A 24,117-nucleotide genomic window follows, 5' to 3' on the forward strand; every position below is an offset into this window, starting at 1 on the left:
TGGTAAAACGACCCAAATCCAGGATCACTGCTCCTCTCACTCATTTGTTCCTCTTTTCTCTGGCTTGTGCAATCAACTTCCAAATCCTCTTCAATCCCATTCGTCCCTCCAAGTCTTCAAGACAGCTGTTCACCCCCTTCTCCCATCGTCCCCAATACAAAACCATGATCTTTTCTACCCTCGTTAACCCCACCCAAATCAATCCCTCCTAATTTACGAGTTTTTTCTCCTTGGGGTTTATCTTCTCCATGCATGCATGTTTTGCATCCCGCTTTTGTCTATTACATCCTGATCCATTCAGTGTACTCGTTCTTCCACGAGCCCTGACTATGTATACAAAAAAAAAACTCGAGGGGGAGCACTCGGTAGAGTGCAAAACCTCCGCTGCCAATACTGCTGGGTCACTTAAGTGAACCTGATATCCTATTCATTGAAGGTCAAAACGGATCAGACTCTACTGAACCACGATTGAATAAACTAAACTAGATCGACGCACATGTAGAAATGCCCCAAAAAATCGAAATTTTTTTTTGAAAAAAAGAAAGGTGCAAAATTTCTTTTCTTTTTTTTCTCTAACAAATTTATTTATTTTTGGTTGGAAATCACTTAAAACATGTAGAAATGCAAAAACAAAAATTCAAATATTTTTTCAAAATGGCCACCATAGCGGCCATATTGGACTTTGGACCAAGTCCAACATCTAATGGCATGATCCTTGGACCATACCTAATCCCCCATCAAGTTTCGTCGAAATCCGTCCAGGAGTTTCTCCGTAATACTGTTCACAAACAAACAAACAAACAAACAAATAGACAGGTGAAAACAGTAACCTCCGTCCATCTTCGACGGCGGAGGTTAAAAACTGAGCCGGGGTGGCAGTTTTGGTGTGGTTGAGGGCTGCGCGGGGGCCCAGAGTTGTGCTGATTGACATGTATTTGGGATGCGGCTTGGAGCCCTGGCTTAACCTTGTAGCTTGTTGGGTTTTGCCAACTCTATCCTGTCAGGGAAGGATGAGACCGAAACCAGAGACCACACGGGAAGTCGTGCGGATCTACATCGTCACCACTTCAGGGACGAATGGGGAAATGGAGCACTTATAAGGACTAAGGAGACGGTTTGGTCCATGAGTTTTGGTTCCTTGCTGGAGTGAAGATGGATGCTTCAGGACCAGGGAAGGCTCCGTTCTGTCTTGGAGACTCATGAGTGGAGATGACAACAGGTGTCGGCGGAGCGTACACATACACACCCACACGTACATGAATTGTGATTTGTCCATGTACGATTTATACACACATTATACATCTATCTATAATTCCAGCTGTGTGTGTGTGTGTGTGTGTGTGTGTGTGTGTGTGTGTGTGTGTGTGTGTGTGTGTGTGTGTGTGTGTGTGTGTGTGTGTGTGTGTGTGTGTGTGTGTGTGAGACCGCTGTTTCTCGACAACCACTGGTCCGATCTAATTGAAACTTGCCAGGTATATTGCTGGGGACCTGAGGATGTGCCTTTTCACGGTTTGATATTAATCGGACAAGTGTTTCCCAAGTTATGGCCATTTATTTACCAACCAATGACAGGACACGTTGCTGCGTAGGCGTGACCGATGTGCCATTTAGTTACCAATCACAGGACACGTTGCCTCGTAGGTGTGGCCGTTGGGGAAGAGATCCTCAGCCGCATTCCCCATTACGGGTTACAACGTACGGACTTCCGGATAGTGGTGACCCTGTGTTATAATAATTTCTCGATTTCTAATGCGCATTTATAGATAAATACAATGCCCCAATCCAGTCGTCGTTTACGAGAGTGAAGGAATGGCCTGTGTGGCTGTTTGAGTTTTTTTTGGGGGGGGGGGGTTTACACTTACGGCCACACATGTACAGCCATGTGAGAGCGAAGGAACGGACTGTGTGGTTGTTGTTTCTGGCACGTGGTTTGAAAGTTTTTTGGGTTTTTTTTTTGCACGTACGGCCACGCACGAACGGGCACGTACTATTATTTTAAACACACATATTGATATGTGATGATAAACATATCTGACCTATTATACATACAAGCAGAGTCCCCGCCTTACGGGCGATCTTGTTCCAAGCATGCAACACGTTCTTCTGATGCATACCTTTATTTGGGCAGTGTATGGGCAAGTGACAACTCTGTATAAGAACAATAAATAACTTACATCAAGAATTTGCATCCTTCTCTTACCCTCCCAAGATCACTGGCAAAGATAAGCCCCCCATATATTATTTATGGTTATGCTGATCCTCTGTAGCAAGTCTGGATGTGATTGGCCCAGGACTGTTGGAGGAACCCACAAAGAAACAAAGTATCCCAACAAAGAAACCCACACACAAACACCGGTCAATGAATTATAGTAAGGATTGTTGTGGTTCTGTGAAGCAGGCGATTCCCTCCGAGGCAATGGCGCACAACATATTGTTGCGAATCTGGAAGCCATGAGCACTCAACATACAGGTCCTATAGAACAGATATATCGGTAAGTATGTGTCTTTAGTTAGAGTCCCTGTCCCTCGTTTAATGGGTGAATACATGTACATGCGCTGTGAGTTAATTTGATAGTTAGGGTTTTCTTTTATTTTTATATCAACAATAACTACAACAACACGTCTTCACCTCACTTCCTCACACCGACGCCATGGCCTACGCGCGTGTCAGCACGTACGTGGGCAGAGTTCACGAAGACCTGACTTCTCTCTCGCCCAATCCGGGGGGGGGGCGTGGACGAGGTGGCCGTAAGTCGGTCAAAGGGCACAGAGCGGGCTCCATGAGAAGCGAAGCCTCTTCAGGGGGCAGGGAGTCGAGACGCCCCGTTACGCCTCCTTGGTCCAATCAACAGCCTTGGCGCCCGTTTTGGCCAATGACAGGGTGACGAGCACATTCTGCGCGCCAAAACCAGCCAATGAGGGAAGACATAGACCATGACACCGAGGTTCGGCTGAGGGAGGGGCAAGGATAAAGGTCCGGCTCCGTTCTTCCGGGAAGAGAGAAAACTTGTGACACGAGTGGTGATCACATTCGCCTGACCAAGAGAGGTGATCGCGTTCGCCTGACGTGAGTGGTGATCACGTTCGCCTGACCAAGAGAGGTGATCACGTTCGCCTGACGCGAGTGGTGATCACGTTCACCTGACCAAGAGTGGTTATCACGTTCGCCTCACACGCGAAAAGTGGTTCTTCTTTTGGAAAGCCAGTTTTTCGTCTTGCCAGACTTCGCTCTGCCGGCCTCCGTTCGCCGGGAGCCCGGTCGTGTGGACGCCTGGGCTGCTCCAGGTCCGGGTCCCGCCAGCTCAACGTACCCGTACAAGGCGGACAGGTCCGAGTGCAGGCTCTGGTCTTCAGCTCACCTTTCCCTCTGAGCTGGAAGCCTCAATAAAGGCTGTGGCCACCGTTTCTTTGGGTGTGCGTCTGAGTGTGGGCCCGTCTGTAAGTAGGAATTGTATAAGTGCTCTTTTCTGTACATACTTGCGTCTCTAGTCAGATAAATCTGCTTCTTGCGTGCGCCCCCCTTTCCCCCATTATAAATAAATACATTTGTTAAATGTATCAGTTCATTGCTGTGTTTCTTCCATTGGCTTAGCATGGCACGTGTTGGTGAATTACCAAGGCTGTTGCCGCTGTAAATGTACATTTGGACCGATAGAACTTCGGCAACCATCCACTCTAGTTGTGCAAGGGGCGGGCACGCTAACGGCTCGACTCGTACGAGGGCCGTCGAGGGTGTGAATACTCGGTAACTCGCCACGTGGATCTCTAGGTATTTTGAAGATTGGCAAATAACCCTGTATCACGTGGTGGAATTATTGACGATTCACGGTCCTGGAAGGGACCCGAACCATCGGAGTTTTCCGAAAGGTACGATCTAAATTGCGGGTGTTCGGCAGAGTCGACGCTACCGCCCCACCTAGCCATCGAGCTCACAACCGATACCCGGTCCGCAACAATATAGCTTTCCCCAGACGGTTATTTCATTAGTGTCCATTTTAGATTACCCTTCCCTTATGTCTTGTGGGTTTATGGGATAAAATGTGTTGCGAGGGCTTTTCAGCAGGTCTTTATTCCCATTCTTTATTCTTTTATCTATTTTACTTTAGTTCACACAAATGACCTCTCCTTGACGCATGCCTGTACGCAAGCAGCTCATGAGCAAACAAATGCCATTTCTCATTTAAACCTCGTGCCATTATCAAACAGCTGCTCTCCTCAGACCTTCTCCATACTCAAACCACAATGCTACAACATCTCTAAACCACCACAACGCCTTCCTAAAAATCCCCATGGCATCTGACCACAACCCAAGCTCGCTTCCATTCACCATTGACCCCACAATCTTGACCAAAACCACCTCCGTCACAAACTCGCTGCACCACTGCTCAACCACAGTTGTCATTAACGACCACCACCACCTTTTGGGACCAGCGTGGACGAGGATGCGTGCTCATGGTCGGGGAGTGCGATCAAGTACCTTTCCCCATGTTATTCTAAGAGCTCCGTTGCGTGATGGAGTTCAGAGCAAATGAGGCCATTTCCAGTGCAAAATCCTCGCCTGGGTGGAGATAACACTGGGCAATGATCTGTATGCCAATGAAGACATGAGGAAACACCCATTGCTCTGCCTGTTCTGCTCTCAAACACTGCCCCCACCTGGGAATTATAAAAGAGAGCTTTGCTTTCTGGCCCATCCTCTTGCTCGCTCTTCTCTCGTCTGGCTGGAAGAAAGCCAGATACCAGACTGAGCACCGCCTTAGCCCATTAGACTTTTCACAAACAGATTTCTTTACGCTCACATTGAGTCTATTCCTCTCAAACGTTCTTTTCTTTGTTTCCAACCCCCCACCCCCAACCTACATCTTTACACCTTCCTCTTTCCACTTCATCTGCATTCACCACATACCTCATTTTGCACCTCCCTCTGACCACGTAGAGTAGACACCTTCGTTTTCCTCCCCCTCCTAAGTGACTGGGAAATGTGGGCCCGTCCACCGTACCAAGCAGAAAAGAGGTCGCCAACACCTCAAACTTTTCCTGTGCTCTCTGATTTTCCTTGGGTATGATTCTGATGGTGCCTGTCTTAGAGTAAGTTAACATTGTAGAAGTTTAGTATCGGAATAGCACTGCCTTGTGTCTTTGTCTTGCCAATGCTTGCATTTCTTTTGCCACACCTCATCAATCCTTGCTTTCCCCTGCTGTATATATTGCTTTGTATTAAAATCTTTTATTGTTCCACATGCCTTTCCTTGCCCTCGCTTTATAAATCAATTGCTTGTATTATAAATGTACCCAGTTAATCATGTCTTTTACTCCAGTGGTCCATCGTAGTCCGCACGTAGTTAGCCGGGAAGTTTTACCCCACCGATTGGCTCTTATTAGCCAGTGCGCCCTTGGCAGCTCCGCTCGGCTGCACCTGATACAGTAAGTTCCATGCAAGTATGCATCGAGGGCATGAGACTCCCCTTGGTGCGGCCATCCGCAGGTAAGGTGCCACGCGAAGTTGTGAAACCCTTCCAGGATTGGCTTAACAACTTGCCGGAGCACAGTTGTTTGTTCCTGGTGGCCTCAGGACCGGGTGTTCGGGAGGAACTTGAGCACTTCCACTCATGGCGAAACTCGAACCTCAGATCATTAAAAATATTACATACGCACATGTTGCTATGTCTTCATTCACATATTATAAATATTGTAGACCCACATATGTACGCACACACACGAATGGAGGTATTGTATTGGAGGAATGGAGGAAATGTATTCTCAACTTTGAGACCTGGTAGGTCTCCGTTCCATCTCCTGAAACCCACCCATATATAGCGATACAGCCAACAACAGCAGCTTGCACACATACAAACATATACACACGTATACGCGTGTGCATGCGCCCACTTATACACGCACACAAAGGATACTTTGAGACCTATGAGGTCTCTGTTCCACCTTCTGAAACCCACATGTGGAGTTTGCTCTACAAGCAACGACACACACACACACACACACACACACACACACACACACACACACACACACACACACACACACACACACACACACACACACACACACACACACACACACACACACTTTGGAATTGTCTCACAACCACTTTGGGGCGAGACCAATAATTTTCATGCCAAAATGATGAAGCGCAATACCTTATGGCAATTCGACCCACGATATATTTTTCTAATATCAGTGTGTGGTGACTGTAAGAGTCTAAAAATCTGAACAATGTTCTAAATCCTATTGGGGGTTGATTGTACAAGATGATCATCTCATTTTGTCACAATGACATAGAATCCTCATGAACTGATTCACTGCGGCTTGGTGAAGGGAAATGTATTCTCAAGCGAATTTGTGTTAAACTGCTGCTTTAGTTACAATGTCACCCTGTTAACCTGAAATTATGGGTACAGTGGTGGCCTATGAATTCGGCCACTGGACTGGGATTCTCTAGGTTGTGGGTTCAAATGCATCTGCAGCCAGCAGTATTAAGGATTTGGATTCTATTCTTCAGGAAGTCCAGCTAGCCTCAAAAACATGGCATACCAATTTAACCCAGCTGGCTCTTTAACAACCTTTTGGGTGGAATAATTAATCTGCCTGCCACACCTTGTATGGAGTTCTACATGTGATGCGAGTCCACTTATTATTGTTGACTATTATTCCCTTTACTTGTTCTGAATGACTATGGGTGCTCCCCTTTCTCCTCTAAATTCCAATTAAAAATACCCTCCCCCATCCCTTAACTACCTTCTCATAAATCTGCATATCTTTTTAAGGCCCGGTCACACCTTGACGTTTTAGCCAGCGATGGCAACGTATTAAAATGTATGTAAAACGCTGGCTGACGTTGAACTTTTGATGTTTTTTTTTAAGATTCGGACGTATTCATAACGAGTTGGTCAAATGCATAACATATTAGTAATGGACACAGAACGTTTCGTTGTGTTATAGATAACTTATACCAACGAATGCTGAACTTGTTGTTGGCCTACACAACCGATGCCCAACGATAGTCTAACTTCGGCATAGCGCGTTGCACGCATCGCCGACGATGTCGTGACGTAGCCTATTAAAAGTCTGACGCACAACGATTCGAATCATAACTGCCATAGAAATGGAAGTGACAACATCGCGGTCACACCTTGGCGATCTTGCCAGCGTATGCCGACGTAAGAAAAATGTGTCTAAAACGTTGGGGGCACGTCAAATACGGTATGAGTAAGTTTGGTATACGTGAGTAGAACGCTAAAGTATGCTATCATACGTCGTAGTAAGTAGAGTACGTCAAGAAATTTTAAACATGTTCAAAATTTTACGACGTACTCGGCGTATGACACACGTTCCGCATGCGATGGGGATAAGTTTTACACGCGATATGCGGACGCTTACACACGTCCACAAAGGCTACTTATAAGCTACTCATAAGTCGAAACACGTCGCGGTAATGTCTTTTTTACGCGAAACTTATTTCTAACTTATGTTTGACGTGCTTTGAACCAATTATTTACATAGTCCCAACACACATCGACGTATGTAGACGTATTCCAATGACGTCTTCCGGTCGATTAATAAAAAAAAAAAAAAAAAAAAATTGAATGTGTTTCTAGCTTACAACTGCCATATAAAGACGTGTTCCCAGCGGTTTTGGGAATTGGTATATAAAAATGCTGCTCATAAAAGGGGAACCCAACAGTGTTTTCGAGTTCCTTTTTGAGTCGATGTCTATGTCAGCAGTATCAGTATCAGTATTAGTATTAGTATTAGTAGTAGTAGTAGTTTGTTCATGTTGGCAGTAGTAGGTGAGTGTGAGGGGGAGGGTGTGGGTTATGATGGATCGTCCTTGCATCCGCGTGTCCACGGGTAGGTTCATAGGCTGCCACTCAACGATTTAAATGGCTGCATCTCCACTATTGAAAGTAGACGCTTGCGCTCAACAATTGGATTTTTTTTTACACTCAACGACTTTTAAACGGTACCACTCAACTATTTTCATTGTTTACAATGAACGATTTAAATTGCTGTCACTCGCCTTTGTTTTTTGACGCTGGCGCTCAGAAATTTTAATCGTTTCTATTGAACGTGCTAAATCGCTCAAACCCCACTATTGAAAGTAGACGCTTGCGCTCAACAATTGGATTTTTTTTACACTCAACGACTTTTAAACGGTACCACTCTGCTATTTTCATTGTTTACAATGAACGATTTAAATTGCTGTCACTCGCCTTTGTTTTTTGACGCTGGGGTTTGGAAATTTGAAGCGTTTCTTCTGAACGTGTTAAAACGCTCAAACTCGACTATTTTAAATAGACGCTGCCGATGGACAATTGGAATCATAGCCAAGCTCGACATCGAAGTGTGAACATCCTCGTCATGCCGAAGAAAAGTTTGAAGAATGCTGCAAATAAGTGTCCTGGCCGTGGCCGTGGACGCTGACGCAAGGACGATCCATTATACCGACGTCTTTCAGCCTATGAGTAACTTAAAAGTAATGTCTGTCGACGTGTGGCAACGATCGCGTAACGTGCCAACAACACGTTAATCATAGGTTAGAAATAAGTTTCGGGTATGCTAAACATTACCTCGGCGTGTCTCAACTTATGATTAACTTACAAGTAGCATGTGTTGACGTCTGTCAACGATCGCAGACCGTGCATACAACTTGTGGCCAGCGTAGCGGAACGTGTGAGTTATACGCCGGCATACGTCGTGAAATTTCAAGCATGAAAAAATTTGAGGACAACCGAAAAGTACAACGTTTAAAGCCAACGTACAACGACGTATGGCAGTGTTTTTCAGCGTGCTCTCAATGTTATCAAAACTTACCCATAACGTATTCAACGTGTGCCAGCGTTTTAGAAAAAAAAATCAAAAATCGGCATACGTTGGCTAAAACGTCAAGGTGTGACCGGGCCTTTAACTTGTTCCTTCGTCTTTTGTTTATTTGTTTTTCTTCTTCTTTCCAGACTTTGGAACCAGAAGTTTTTTATCATCAAGGAATCGAAAGACAAGAGTCAGAAACAGAAAATTACTTCAGAAGAGAGGAGTTGATGGAGAGAGCACTTGAAGTAGAGAGGCTTAAGCAGGTGGGAGAAAGTGAGAAGGTCGAGGAGGAAAATGAAGAGAGAGAGATGGGAAAGAGGAAGGAATTGAATGCTAAAGGTAATTTAAAGGCTCTGAGAAATGACTTTGGAACAATGAGGAAGATGGTGAGGATTAGGGACTTTGAGGATGAAGGTTTTGAGATGTTGAGTGTTGAGAGTGAGGTGGATGAGGCAGAGATAATCACAAACAAGTACATAAAGGGAGGAGACAATAGTGAGATTCCGAAAGATGATGAAATGATGGGCCAACGTGAAATGGCGACGATCAATCAACCTCTTCGAACAGAGGATCTGAGGTCTTCAATCAAAAAGGTAATTTTAAACATATGACCAAAGCATATTTTTTTCCCCTTCAATTTGTGTGCACCTTTTTGTGTTTTCTATTGCATGTGCCTCAAAAAGAAAAATTCTTTCTTTCAGAAAGAGAATGCTGAAGTATGGCATGTATAACTCCTTCTCTGCCACAGGTCCCTCATCATTCGACATGGACTCGCATCCATAAACCAGACGTCCCTTCAGTCAGTGCCAGGTTTGTAGCATAGTACTGTACTTGCTTTTGTTGGTTCCTCCCTCTTTTACATCCATTTTGCTTTATTCTTGCCATTTCACGTATTTCTGTGACTTCATTATAAAATCCCGTATCATCCTCCATTTAAAAATTGGAGTGCTGCCATTTACAAATCGCTTTTATTTGTATCCATGATTGAGCAAGCCCCCCTAACAAACGGACGCCAACGTTGTCAGACGGAATGAAAACCCATCATTCTTGTTACAAAAACAGCTAAAATTGATGAAAAAGCGGCCGAAATTGAAACCAACACAGTAATTACGGTCGCAATAGCAGATATAATGGAAACTGATTGCTGCAGCACGGGGGCACGAATTTCACGAAATGTCAGCCACACATTAAGTCAAGAGGGCGCATTTATCGCTGCTTGTATAATATCCCGTACCACAAACGAGTTTTCATTAACAGACATGATATATTCAAGGCAGACTACGTTAAAGTTAACTTACCATAACTTCAAGAACTTTTCAAGCTGCCATGTTTTCCACGTTCTGGTAACCAGAATGAATCGCTTTCGCTTCGTTCTCCGCCGTTTCGCGACGGAAATAACCGATGTTGCTTCCATTCCCCACCGTTCTATTTCGGGATTGACCGTTCTTGTTTCCGTCACAACCGTTCTTGTGTGTAGAATAAACTTGTTGGTTTCCATTATATCTGCTATTGCGACCGTAATTACTGTGTTGGTTTCAAATTCGGCCGCTTTTACATCAATTTTAGCTGTTTTTGTAACAAGAATGACGGGTTTTCATTCCGTCTGACAACGTTGGCGTCCGTTTGTTCGGGGGGGCCTGTTGAGGCTTGTGGGAGAGCTAGAGAAGAATGTAAGGAAAAACGTTAATAAAATGGGAAGAGGAAACACCAACAGCAGAGTAGAAGTGAAAGTGAGGTGGGTGTGGGGGGGGGTGGAGGTAGAAGGACACATGGGGGTGAGCAAGCTGTCCACAAGCTGAATGAAACAGCAAGAAGAGGTGAGGAACTAATCCAAGAGTTCTTATCACAAGGAACACAGAGCACTTTGATACAGGAGGAGACCATTTCATCCATCATTCCTGTGCCTTATCAACATCACATTAATTCAGTCTCTCAGTTTATCTGAATTTCACTTGGTGGAGCGGGGTGGGGGGGGGGAGGGAGTGGGATATGGGACAAAGAACGGTTACTTGTGCAGATATTCAAAAATGGTCTCCCAGAACATTGTGTATTTTTTGCACTGTACCATCGGCTTCAAATTCATAACGGGTTCTCAAAATGGTTACTCGGCTCGGTAGGGAGATTTCAAATTCTTGCCTCAACCTTCTTTGCACCTCATATGTGTTCTTGGATTTCCAAGACCACTTCAAAATCAGGTTATGTTGCTCTAAGGACAAGGGAACTGACCTCCATCTTGTCGGTCTGCACTGCCTCCTGCGTAACAGCTGACTGATGTGAAATCATTCCATCACACACGAACACCACCTGTTTGGTATTAGTACCACTCAACATTGCCTCTCTCTCTACTATTTATTTAATTTTTCTGATATATTAAAATTTGGTGTGTGTGTGTGTGTGTGTGTGTGTGTGTGTGTGTGTGTGTGTGTGTGTGTGTGTGTGTGTGTGTGTGTGTGTGTGTGTGTGTGTGTGTGTGTGTGTGTGTTTGTATGTGTGTGTATGTCCATCCTACTTCAGTGTCAAGCACCTGTTCTTTCTTCATCTCTGCCTTACCCTGCTTTGTCTTTACCAATTATAATACCTGTTGGTTCACGAAAAAAAATAAGTGACCACTATATTCGTTATTGTTGTCTGTCTGTATGTCTGTCTGTCTGTCCCGAGCATAGCTCCGTGGGTTTTGATCCGATCCTGACAAAATTTTGGTGGGAGGTTTATATTATGATCTAGTTGTGTTTTCCTGAAAATGGACGTGATGTGCCCATTATGGGCATAGCCACGCCCAAAAAACATGTGTTTTTAGGGGGTAGCTGATTTCAATTTGCATCTTCTCCTAAGGGGTTTGTCGAATCTGACAGGGGTTTCAGTATTTGGTTAGCCCAATGGCACCTGCATAGCCCCACGGAGCTTGATTTTTGATTTTCGTCCCAAGGTCAAGGCCACAAGGTCACGAACTTAGAAAATTGCGAATTTTGACTTAAAAGATTTTCTTCTCCGAGGGGTTTGTCGAATCTGGCAGGGGTTTCGGTATTTGGTTAGCCCAATGGCACCTGCATAGCCCCACAGAGCTCGATTTTTCATTTTCATCCCAAGGTCAAGGCCACAAGGTCACGAACTTAGAAAATTGCGAATTGTGTTTTTAGGGCGTAGCCGATTTCAATTTGCATCTTCTCCTAGGGGGTTTGTCGAATCTGGCAGGGGTTTCGGTATTTGGTTAGCCCAATGGCACCTGCATAGCCCCACGGAGCTCGAATTTTCATTTTCGTCCCAAGGTCAAGGTCACAAGGTCACGAACTTAGAAAATTGTGATTTTGACATAAAAATCCATCTTCTCCGAGGGGTTTGTCGAATCTGGCAGTGGTTTCGGCATTTGGTTTGCTCAATGGCACCTGCATAGCCCCACGGAGCTCGATTTTTCATTTTTTTCCCAAGGTCAAGGTCATAAGGTCAAGGTCACAAGGTCACAAACTTAGAAAATTTAGAATTTTGACATAAAAATCATACGACCGCCCAAACTTTGAGAGCTAGGATAACAATATTTTTTATGCATAATCTTGAGGTCATTTCCCACCTAAAGTCTTGAAACCATTTTGCTCTATCTCGAACACCTTGTCCGTGGCGCCCCCCTTCAAGTTTGTTTTTACGCTGATTTCATCAAAGTATGGATAATCCAATGAGTGCGAAATGCCATATAGCCTATATGACGTTATATTGTTCCTGGAATGTTCCAGAGGAAGTTTTGCACCAAAGGTCATAATCCTTGACCTTTGACCTTTAAAGGTCACAAAGGTCAAATTTTCAAAGTTGTGGGAATCGAACCAGGTTTTTGACCTTCTTCGACGAACTAACTCCAATAAGCTATAGCACGTATCCTGTTTCCTTATTTTAATGTCCACAACATTGTTTTGTGACCTTTAAAGGTTATGCAAAGGTCAAATTTTGAAAGTTGTTGAACAAAACCAGGTTTTCGACATTTTGCAGCTAATAACCCATCACTCGTACCACATCATGTTGGTCATTTTTATAACTTGGTCAAACATTATCACATTGTCTCATCCTTGACTTCTGAAACAATCTACATCGTCAAATACCGCTCGTGAACCATCGTCGTCTTCAGAGTTGTTATAGTTTTACGTCTTTTCCTCCTACCTGTCCTCTGTTTCCTTTACCCTTCTCCACTTGAACTTTTTTTTAGCACTCTGACCCTGTTCTCCATTTCCCCACTCACCATAATCTCCCTCAGCCTATGCCAGTATCCAGTTCACGAAGACCCCAGCCTGCAAGGGGCACGAGAATTCCTCGCTGCACGTGCCAGGATGCAGAAGAAGGAAAAAATGGGCAAGAGGCACAAAAGTGATGAGAATTTGAGGAAGTGCGAGGTAGGAAGGGCCGGATATTTTGATGATGACGAGGATATCCGGTACTTGACACGGAGTAGAGATTTTCGGCAGACAGGAAGTGATCAAGGTGTACTGCAAGACCAGGTGATGGAGAAAGTGCAGAGAGGTGCAGAGCAGGTCAGTGGCATGGTCTCTTCATGTTGTGGTTTGTTGTCATGTGTGACGTGGTATGGGAGTGTAAAACCCTCACTATGTAGTCGCTGTTTATCTGTCCAACTTTGCTTAACATGAGGGTGAGTGAGCGAGTGGCATGTCATGAAATAATTCCTGTCGGCTATTTATGATGTTACATTGCCTTTTGGCATGATGTTATGTCATGGTACATTCAGTCATGGTCAGGGTGCTCTTGTCTTGGTGTCTGTCAGCATCGTGTCTTTGTGCTGATGTTGATTTTATGTGCTCAGCCCCTATGATCTCAGCATAGCGAGCTGTTCATGGGCAGCAGCATCTGTTGAAAGATATGAGGAAAGCCGAGTGAGCATGAAGAAATCACATTAAATGCATTAATGCAAAATGTAATTATATATATATATATGAAAGCAAATTTGTACACAAGCCCTTTCTCTCTCGGTTATCTTCAGTCTGGTATATTTTGCCCTGTACAAGACTTTAATTGTTATTAACATCCACAGTGCAGAATCTGTGGGCTGTATGACCTCTTGCAAACCAGCACGGCATTGCCTCCAAGGTGCAACCTGGTGCTTGTGTCATACACAATTCCTGATGAGGTTTAGTTTGCGGCTAAAATGTTACACTTCAACTTTTGTCTTCGGTAAAGCTCCTGTTGGCTGTGCCTGTGCGATTGTTTTAGTTGTGATTTTTGTGTTTGAATATGATGGGTTTGGACAACTCTTTATTTCTTCCCCTCTTTCCCCTTCCCATAATAATAATTACAATGAATAATTATTATGTCTTACAAAACACTCAAATGTCCAAACACCACAAGGCGTTAGTTAGTTAGTTAGTTCACATTTCACTCACCTTTACCGGAGAGCGATTGATGAGTCATTGTGATTCCACTTCAGAGACCACAACTGCTGATGGATTCACAGCAGGAATGCTAAATATTAAATTATTGGCTTGTTGCTTCGTTTATTAGCTCCATTGAAAAACAATGATGAGCTAATTATTTATCATGATTGTCTGACAGATGTTCTTTGAACATACTTCAAACCCCGCCCCGATTTTCTTGGCAGCCTCCCAACGAGGAACAGTTCATGAAGAATGTCACTTTTGATGATTCCACTGATGAAGGAAGTGAATATGACTCTGAGACCGAATATGACTTCATCTCTGGTTTGCATTCTTTCCTGTTTTGTTTCTCACCCATCCCCTTCCCTTATACTCATCTTCCTTTGCTTGGGGGAAAGCAGGTTTGGGGGTAGGTGAGTCTTATTGAGAGAAGTGTAATAACTCTCGATTACTTTGAGATGAAGGAGAATATTTTAAAAACCTGATTTGTCCTCTCTGTGGTTCCTGTTGCTTTGACCCACAGGCGTTTGACTCTTTCGTGAGCTATTCGTATAGAAAATAGTTATTTATTTCATAGTACGATCAGGCGCTTCAGGTGGGAGTACCCTTCTCGGCCCACCTCGGGTGCGCAATGTGCTGTGGAACATTCTTGGAAATCCACTTTGTAATTTTTGAAATAAATTTTATTTCTCACAACCTACTGTATCAAACTCCATATCACTTGGTAAAGGAAGATGATTTGGTATCAACAATGGTAAAGCTATTTCAGTCATATCTCAATTTTTGAGTTTCGGTGACATCCGCATTTGCATCATAATTACTTCCACCACAGAATATGTTCAGGGTGTGAAAACATAACCTCTGTCTGTCTGTCTGTTTGTCTGTCAGTAAGCATGAAATTTCAACAAGTTATGTACGGATTCGGACAAAACTTGGTGGACAGATTGAGTGTGACAAGGATGCATTTATTCGATTTTGCTGAAGATCCGGATCCAGATCCGAGTATTTTAAAGTGATTCTTCACCATTGAGAGATAAAGCCAAAAACGATAGAGAGCATGATATTTCAAAAAGTTATGGACAGATTTTGACAAAACTCGGTGGATGAGTTGGGTAGGTGACAAGAACAAGCTGATTAAAGTTTGGTTCAGGTCTGGGTGCAGATTCAGCCTATCAGTGGGATACAAAACGTAAACTGTTCAGCCTGGCGCAGGTTTGCGCTCCACCGAGTGCCGTTCTAGTCATAAGATTGTGATACTCTTTGGCCATAGCATGACATGGTTGTTGCTTTTGTGATCAGTGTGATTGAGATAGATGTACTATTGTTTTTATATTATGGTGAACCCCACTTATCCCTCAGCTCTCCTTGTTTCCAGCAGCACCATCTCGACTACCGTCATTGCTGCAGCAGCTGAGTGTGGAGCTGCGTGCGGTGTTGGCAGCATTACCAACCTTGTCTACTTTACCCGGCTATATTTACCAGCCAAGTGGTGTGAACCCAGCAAATGTACCCATGCGGGTTCACCAGAATCCTCTTCTTACTGAACCAGGTGTTCCTATCTCTACCTTCGTATCCAAGTGAGTATAAAGGATTGTGGTTTAACTTTGTTGTACACCGCTCTTTCCCAATTCCATATCCAGGCGATGCATGACATCATCGCCAGACACCAAGGGAGTACTCAGTTTTTACTCGGTTTGCTTTCTTGCTTTCTTGTTTTCTTTCTTGTTTGTCCAGGCGATATCTCAGCCATACTTTGAGTGAGGAAGCTTCTTCTTCTTCTTCTCCTTCTTGCGTATGGCAGCTTGGCTGCTGGGTAGATATCATTTTGTTGGGGCACAGCTGTGCCGCTAATGCTGTGCTCCTATACCAGTAGAATGGTGCTCATTTCGCCGACTTCGGAAGGATAACAGGCTGAGTCAACCCCACCTGGTGTTACTTCAGTGGCCGACAGGGCTCAAACTCAGGACCCTAAGATCCCAAGCCAGCTGCCATAACCGCTAAGCCAACACCAGGCTTTTAGCTCGGAAGCTGAAATTTGGACAAAAATGAAGCTGTGCTTTGGCAAAAACATTTTTGTTTATTTTTTGATTCATCAATTAATTGATAATTCCTTAATTATTATCGATTTATTAATTCCTTATTTATTTTATTTCTTATCTGGGCAATATATCAGGCATCTTTTGAGCTCGGACGCTGATATTTGGAAATGACAGTGACCAAGTGATTTGGCCATAAAGGGTATTTTGGATTTATTATTTAATCAATTAATTATTCATTTTTCGATGAATTACTTAATTTTCAAAAAGTTACAGATTCGGATGAAATAGTGGTGGTTTATGTATGCTTTTAGCCAATTGATCAATAAATTTATTATTTTACGATTATTATTTATTTATTTTAATGACTGAATTAATAAATTAATCAATCAATTATTGTACACCGCTTCTCACAATTTTGTCTCCATGTGCTGCATGGCGGCATTGCCAGGCACCCAGAGGTGCCCTGGCGATGTCGCACACCAGAGGGTTTGTTTGTTATTTATTTATTTATTTATTTATTTAGTTGGCATGGGGGGTGTGGTGTACTTTGAATGTACTGCTTGCTATTGTTTTGTTTTTGCTTGTTCTTGATTTTTATCTGGCCATGTGCTTTTGCTGCTGTGATTGTGCTCTGGTGTTTTGGCTCACACATGAAGAATGTCTCTTGCAGTTTGTCAAAGTGATTTGATTCGTCCTGCTGTCCTATTTCACCCACTTCCACATTTTATGTTCACGTGAACCATTACCTTCATGCTCTCCAGCCCCAACCTCAGCACTACTTCGCAGTCCTTGACAAACCTCCTGGGTGGACGCTGGAGCCACTATTTTCCAGGTATCTGCACGATATGGCACAGATATGGCATTCAGGAAATAGAAGTGGATAAAAACATAGCATGATTGATAATAATGTAAGATAAAATAGCAAGGATACTTCTCCTGCTACTACTACTTCCTTCACGGTCCCAATTATTCCCATGTTGTGGAGGTCAGCCAGGGAAGGTTTCTTGCCCAAATCTGTCTTGAGTATGCCAGCCAAAGCTGACGTTCGACTGAAGGTGGCAGGCATTTGTAATTTTTTCAGCCAGGTGCCAGTGATAACTCACCTATTCTTCACAAATGACACCATGAGATCTGGATCGTTTACCAACCAATACGAGCAGATGGGACATCCGGATAAACATCTTCCGAGGGACATTGCACTTTGTGATGCTTTGTGAAATACCCTGCTTTGTGAAACGCCAATCCGACAGTTTATAGTTTGTCTGAGAATCAAATCCAGACGAGAGAACTCAAAGGTTTGTGTGCTCGCTACCAGTGCACCATCCTGTCACATAGAAAGGACAAAAGATGGTGAATACAATATGATCTTCTTGTCGATTTGTCTTAATCTCGGATGCGTCCGCTGAGTAGTAGTCGTACAACATGATGGGATTATAGAAAATGTTGCATTATAAGAGAACTGTGAGGGGGGGTGGGGGTGGGGAGTAAAGGAAGTGAAAAGAAAAAAGATGTGGAAGAGTAGGTTGATAAATAAAATAAATGGAAGAAGGAATGCATCCAAAGTTAAAAACCTTACGTGAACAGAAGAATGTTGTTTGAGGAACAGTGTATGAGCAAATGGAAGAGAAAGCGAGTGTGACAAGGTAAGGGGGGGAGAGTTACATACTCACAACATCCTCAGTTTGTATACAAGTTGTATGTACTTACAATAAATGTTAGGCTGATAGAGTTTGATTTAAATTGTATATTGACTATAAGGGTTAGGAAGGAGTTTTTTCCAAGTGGAAAGTACAGGAGAAATATGAAGACCTATGATGGTTATTCATCATTTCACTTTTTTTTCCTGACATGCAGCTGGCCTTCCTCCAATTGCTTCAGGTGACGTAGGAGGACTTGCTAGCTCCCTTGGGTTCATCCCAGCCAGGTAACCTTAACCCAATTTTTTTTTTAATAACCATCCCCCAATTTCACTGAAATGTACTATTGCCACAAGTATTCTTACATTAAAAAACAAGAATAACAAGTCCTGTCGAGGACACAGCCCCCAACCACACCTTAAAAATAGGATGTGCATAGTTTGCATTTTAATAACTAAAATAAATAAATCCAGGTGGTGTATGTTTGTCATGTAGATAAATAAATATAAAATTAAAAGTTGTGTCTTTGTCATGGAGATGGTAAAGTGTCTATAAATAAACAAGTATTTCATAAGTTTATGTTCATAGTGGAGATGATAGTGTATATAAATACCAGACTCGGTGGGGTAATGGTCGGAGCATCCGCTTCAAGTCTGGGAAGTTGTGGTTAAAACCCCAGCCAAGTCGTACCAAAGACTTTAAAAATGGTACGTGCTGCTTCCTTGATTGGTGTTCAGCATTTAAGAAGTTAAGAGCACGGACAATCCTCATAGGATGGCATCCATGGGGAGGAGGAAATTCCACAGGAAATGCCCCGCTGAGTGCGATGACAAAAGTGGCGCCATTGTTGTGACGTCACTGGTACCCAGAGTACCCCGGGAAGTGACGGCACTTCTCCCAAGCTCAGTGGCTATTTGTCTCATCCAACAGTCCTGTGTTGTGTCACGTATATTCATCACGGCATCTCCACTATGAGCCTTGGATCATGTAAACAATAATAATAATTAATTAAGTCTTTCTGAAAGCGTATACAATCCTGTACTATTCTCTCATGTAAATCTGTCTTTTTTAATTGCCAAAATTCAGAAATACAATCGTTTGTCCCATGACCTTTTCCTCTGTTTCCAAAATAATTTGACTTGCCTCATGCGCAGATAATATCGCATACATATGCCAAATATGAAAGAAATGCGTCCAGCCATTTTCAAGTAGAGGCTACAGAAGGACGGACATTTGTCTGTGCGTCTGACTGTCTGGACAGACAGACAGACAGACCGACAGACTGATATTACCCAATATCTAAGCCCCCAGGCAGGCTGACACCCTGTTGAGGACGAAAAAAAAAAAAAGAACATTACCACTTACGCCTGGTGTTGGATTAATGGTTTGGGTGGTGGGCTTGGGATCCTAAAATCCTGAGTTCAAATCCCACTTTTCTGTTGAATTAATACCAGGTGGGGTTGACTACCTGTCATCCTTCTGAGGTCGGCAAAATGAGTGCCAGCTTGCTGGTATCCTGTGTCAGAGTGGCGACCCGTCCAGGATTGTGCCCAATAGCCAAGGAGACTGTTTCGGCAGCACCAACACTCTGCATAGAGTATGGTCCCGATGGATGGATGGATGGATGGATGGATTACCACTTTGAGACTTGGTTCACTATGATGGGTATCGTCGTCATCACGTATCGTCATCATGTGTATTCAAACATGTGTATCGTCATCACGTAGTGTATCTCGCATAGCATTCACCCCTTTTAGATTGCGAGGTCAAAAGTCACAATCCGTTGTGCTATTTTGTCAAACTTATGCTATTTTGTGAGTTTTCGTCGACCTTGTCTTACCGGGTTCCATCCTTCCCCTCGAGGTGTACAATCGTTTTTATTTGTATTCTCTCCCTATTACCTTCAATTCCTATTTTCCACACTTTCCCAACGCTCTGCATCCCTCCCAACTAAACACTCGGTTTCTTGTCTTAAATTAAAAAAAAAACTTTCTCCCTGCATACCCATGAGTCCCGATACTTCTTATTTTTCTTCTTCTTCTTCCTCATTCTGCCAGCACACCATCTTTATTCCACTTGAGCTGACCCACTCTCGCCATTACCTTCACAATTTCTTCCCACAACCTTCCATTCCCGAATCTTACCTATTCTTCAAAAATACATCAAAAATAATAATCTTCCTTGTATCCTTTCTATCGATACATCTCCTGTAACCAACCACGTGTCTCTCAACTCTTCCTGGTAAATTTCATCGATCCACAAGCTTCATTCTACGTTTACAATTCCAAATTCACCATACACCTCCACGATTTTACTTCGACCTTCCCTTTTCCGAATGTTACGCACTCCTTATTTAAAATAAATAAATTCACTTTTGACTATACACCTCCCATAGCCACGTGCTTCTCCCACAACCATGTGATCTGTTTCCACCCCCGCGTATACCGATCCAAATTCACCATTCACCTCGCAAATTTTTCTACAACCTTTCCATTACCTAATCTGATAAAAACTCTCTCTCCAAAAAAATAAATAATAATAATAATAATAAAAACGATCTGTGATAATGCTTCATCTTCCTCTTCCACACGTGTGGTTCTCATTACTGTATCACAATGCACGACTCTTTTCCTATTTCAACAGACTGCTCTGAACTCGACCTTTCATTCATACCTTGCCGAAAAAATCCAACTGTTACAGCGTTTCTTCTCTCCATTCTCTTAATTCACCTTTATTGCATCCATCAAGAAAAGTCTTTAATCACATCTCTGACCTGAATATTAAAAAACCCAGTTTGCTATGAATGTTTGCTTTCCATCCCTCATTCTTTTTTTTCCAACTTCAGTGCCAACGCACCCCTCTCACTCCTCCCTCTCAAAGCAACCAACACACGCTTCTCCCGCCAGCTTCCCCCTCACCTTTCTCCCTCAACTCTCCCCACTCACCCTTCTCCCACCATTCACCCCCCTCACTCACCATTCTCAAAGTTGTCCCCCTCACATCCACAAAGCTGCCTCCTTCCCCTACCCTCTCACCTCCATCTCATCACTCCACCTCCTCAGATTCTCAAATGACTTCTGCCCCCTCTCTTGACCTCCCCTCTCCCCCAACACCACAGAGCCTTTTCTCCTCCTCATCTGGCCCCTCCCCTAGCTATTCTGCAATCCCCCACACTCTTTCAACAACTCTCCTTACCTCTCCCCTCCTCCCATGTCCTATCCTCCCCCTCTCCTCCCCTGCACCCAAAGCCTCCTCCCCTCCCTCTTCATTAAGAGTGTGGACCTCAAATATCCAGGGCCTTCGCTCAAACCTTACAGATATTTCCATACAGGTTGCCACTGACAAACCAGACATAATCTGCCGAACAGAAACTTTCCTTCCTCAAGACATCTCTGACTCCCATGTATCTCTCCCTGGGTACTCCCTCCTCCGGTATGACAAACCTGAGCCTCACCCGAGTGGAGGAGTTGCTTTCTTCATCAAAGACTCTATTCCTCACTCTCCTTGCACTTCCCTCACTCCCTCACCCCCCCCCCCAGGAATTCCTCTGGCTACGGCTTCCCCTCCACTCCCACCTCATGTTTATATGTGTACTGCACTGTCCACCAAACAGTGATGACTCCATTTACACATCATTATCCGAAAACATGGACCAACTTCTATCTTCTCATCCAAACTCTCTCTTCCTCATATGTGGTGACTTCAATTGTCATCATGCCAGTTGGCAAGGTGTGGGTACCTCTCTCACCTGTCATGGCACTTCAGCAAAAGCTGCGACTGCGAAAACTTTCTGCGACTCATTGGGACTGTCTCAATCGGTCAATTTCCCGACCCGGATCTCAACCAATGGTACTCCATCTCTTCTGGATCTGATTTTGACAAATTTCCCTGAAAGTATATGCTGTTCTTCCTTGCTCCAATCGTTTCTTCTGACCACGTGCTTGTCAAAGTGGACATCTCTCTGGCTGTTATCAGAGAACCACCTCAGGAGAGCCAGAACACTGAAGCTTGTGGTGAGGCAGTTGTCCTGAAACAACTTGCCTTTGCCTCACGGAAAGCAAACCCAACTGAGGGTAATCTCTGTTCCTTCCATAAAGCTCGGAACAAGTGTGTATCTACCTTCAGGAGAGCCAGAAAACAACATCTTTCTCAGCTCAAGTCTGAACTCTCAAACCTCTCTCCTTCCTCCAAATCCTGGTGTTGTCTAATCAAATCTGTTTCTGGTGTATGTTCTCCTCCATCCCCTCCCTTACCACAAATGGCCGCACTGCTGATACCGCACGTAAAAAGGCTGAATGTCTAAACTCGGTGTTTGCATCGAAACCTTGTGTCCAAAACCCATCGCTTTCTGTACAAACCTTACCCAGTCTCACCCAACTGTCCCTGGACTCTGTCCTTTTCTTCTGACAAGGTGGAGAGCTTGCTGTCAAACCTCGACTCAGATTCAGCAACCGGCCGAGACGGCATCAGCCCACGTGTCCTCAAACCCTGCTCTTCTGCTCTTGCTCAACCTCTCCCTGTTCTATTGCCCTCTCATTTGCTCAAGGTCATCTGCCATCTGCTTGAAAATCAGCAAACATTACTGCCCTGCATAAAAAGGTGAAAAAACAGATCCCTGCAACGACAGACCAATCAGCCTTCTCCCAAACATCAGCAAGGTTATGGAATCCATAATCGCTTCAAACATTATATCGTTCCTCTTCTCCAATGGCTTGATTTCCAATCATCAATTTGGTTGCAGACCAGGTCACTCTACCCTGGATATGCTGCTTCTGCTCTCCCAACAATGGATGGAAGTCCTTAATGCCGAACATGAAATCAGAGCCATATCCCCAGACATATTGCATGCTTTTGACACGGTCTGGCACCCTGCCCTGCTCACCAAACTCTCTTCGTATGGTATCCAAGGCCATCTCCACTCATGGCTCACAGACTTCCTCTCCTGTCGCAGTCAACGTGTGGCCCGAAATGGAGTTCTTTCATCCCCTCTTCCTGTCCAGGCTGGAGTTCCTCAAGGCAGCGCTCTGGGCCCTGTTCTTTTTCTGGTTTTCATCAGTGATCTCTCCGACTCTCTGGAAAATCCTCTATCTCTTTGCTGATGACTCCACCCTCTGTCGTACCATCTCTCATCCCTAAGACCGGCAAGCAGCAGCTTCTTCGCTCACTGCAGATCTGGGTAATTTCACAAACTGGTCCAACACGTGGAACATGTCTTTCAATCCAGACAATCTCACACTCTCACTATATCTCTCCAAAAGGACCGTTTGGAACCCCCCTCCCCCCGCATTCACTAACAATCCTCTGGAAGAAGTCCTTTCTTTCAAGCTTCTGGGTCTCACTGTCTGCCATGATCTTTCCTGGGAAAGCCACATTTCCAACCTGACCTCCAAAGCCAATCGCCGACTGGGAATCCTCTGTCGTGCAAAGTCCTTCCTCAGCCCACCTGAGCTCCTGACCACTTACAAAGCTTTTGTCTGCAGACTGATGGAGTATTGCTCTCCCCTCTGGGCTGGTGCTCCTGCCTCCCACCTTTCTCGGCTTCACACTGTGGAAGCCAAGGCATTTCGGATCATTGGCATATCCCGCGATGAGGCTGAGTCTTTGGGCCTCTCACTCTCTCTCCGGTCTCGCCCCCCACCCCCCCTCTCTTCCTGAGATTTGTCCCCACCACATTTCCGTAGGGCGCTCAACGTCTGCCAACAACCCCTTTCTGGTAAAACTACCAAAATCACGAATCACTGCTTACCTTCACTCTTTCATTCCTCTTTTCCCCGCCTTTGGAATAAACTCCCTCACTCTGTTCAATCCCATTCTTCCTTCCAGGACTTCAAAACAGCTGTTCACCACCACCTCTTATCATCCCCCATCAAAATTCTCGATCTTTTCGATCCCCGTTAATCCACCCCAAACCGACCTCCTTCAAATTCCATGCTTTCCTTCCTGAAAGTCTCTGCAATGTCCATCTTGTTTACTGTGTTCCCCACCCCATGCCTCTCCCTTCCACCGATCTCCTAATGTCTCTGTTCCCCAGTTTTGTCCTTCCCACTCCTGCCCCTTTTATCTCATGCTCCCCTTGCTGTACACTGTGTGTTAGCTCTCATACGAGCCTCGACAAGGTATACCAAAGAAAAAAAAATCCCCCTCCCCCCCCCCAACCAAGTTGCAATTTTAACAAATCTATCTTCTTCTCCACAAATAAATAGTTCCACAGTTATCCAAGATTATTCCAACACCCTTTGAACGATAAAC

At 44.2% G+C, this 24,117-nt stretch overlaps 1 protein-coding gene across 8 annotated transcripts in view; it reads left to right on the plus strand.

Annotated features, from left to right (window-relative positions):
• Positions 1–24,117, plus strand: part of CEP164 (centrosomal protein 164) — a 95,451-nt gene that overhangs the window by 58,248 nt on the left and 13,086 nt on the right. For 6 of the 8 annotated variants that reach the window (XM_085875772.1, XM_085875771.1, XM_085875776.1 and 3 more), the window contains 7 exons: positions 8,970–9,419; positions 9,575–9,636; positions 13,064–13,337; positions 14,417–14,516; positions 15,568–15,769; positions 16,993–17,063; positions 18,086–18,155. In XM_085875772.1, coding sequence (XP_085731898.1) covers positions 8,970–9,419; positions 9,575–9,636; positions 13,064–13,337; positions 14,417–14,516; positions 15,568–15,769; positions 16,993–17,063; positions 18,086–18,155 — 1,229 coding nt within the window. Of the gene's footprint in view, positions 1–8,969; positions 9,420–9,574; positions 9,637–13,063; positions 13,338–14,416; positions 14,517–15,567; positions 15,770–16,901; positions 17,064–18,085; positions 18,158–24,117 lie in introns of those variants that run through there. The other 2 variants (XR_015056650.1, XM_085875773.1) reach the window with 2 other exon arrangements.

Source organism: Eptatretus burgeri, chromosome 3 (assembly GCF_056783735.1).
Source record: "Eptatretus burgeri isolate ZD-2024b chromosome 3, Ebu_testis_v1, whole genome shotgun sequence".
NCBI lineage: Eukaryota > Metazoa > Chordata > Myxini > Myxiniformes > Myxinidae > Eptatretus > Eptatretus burgeri.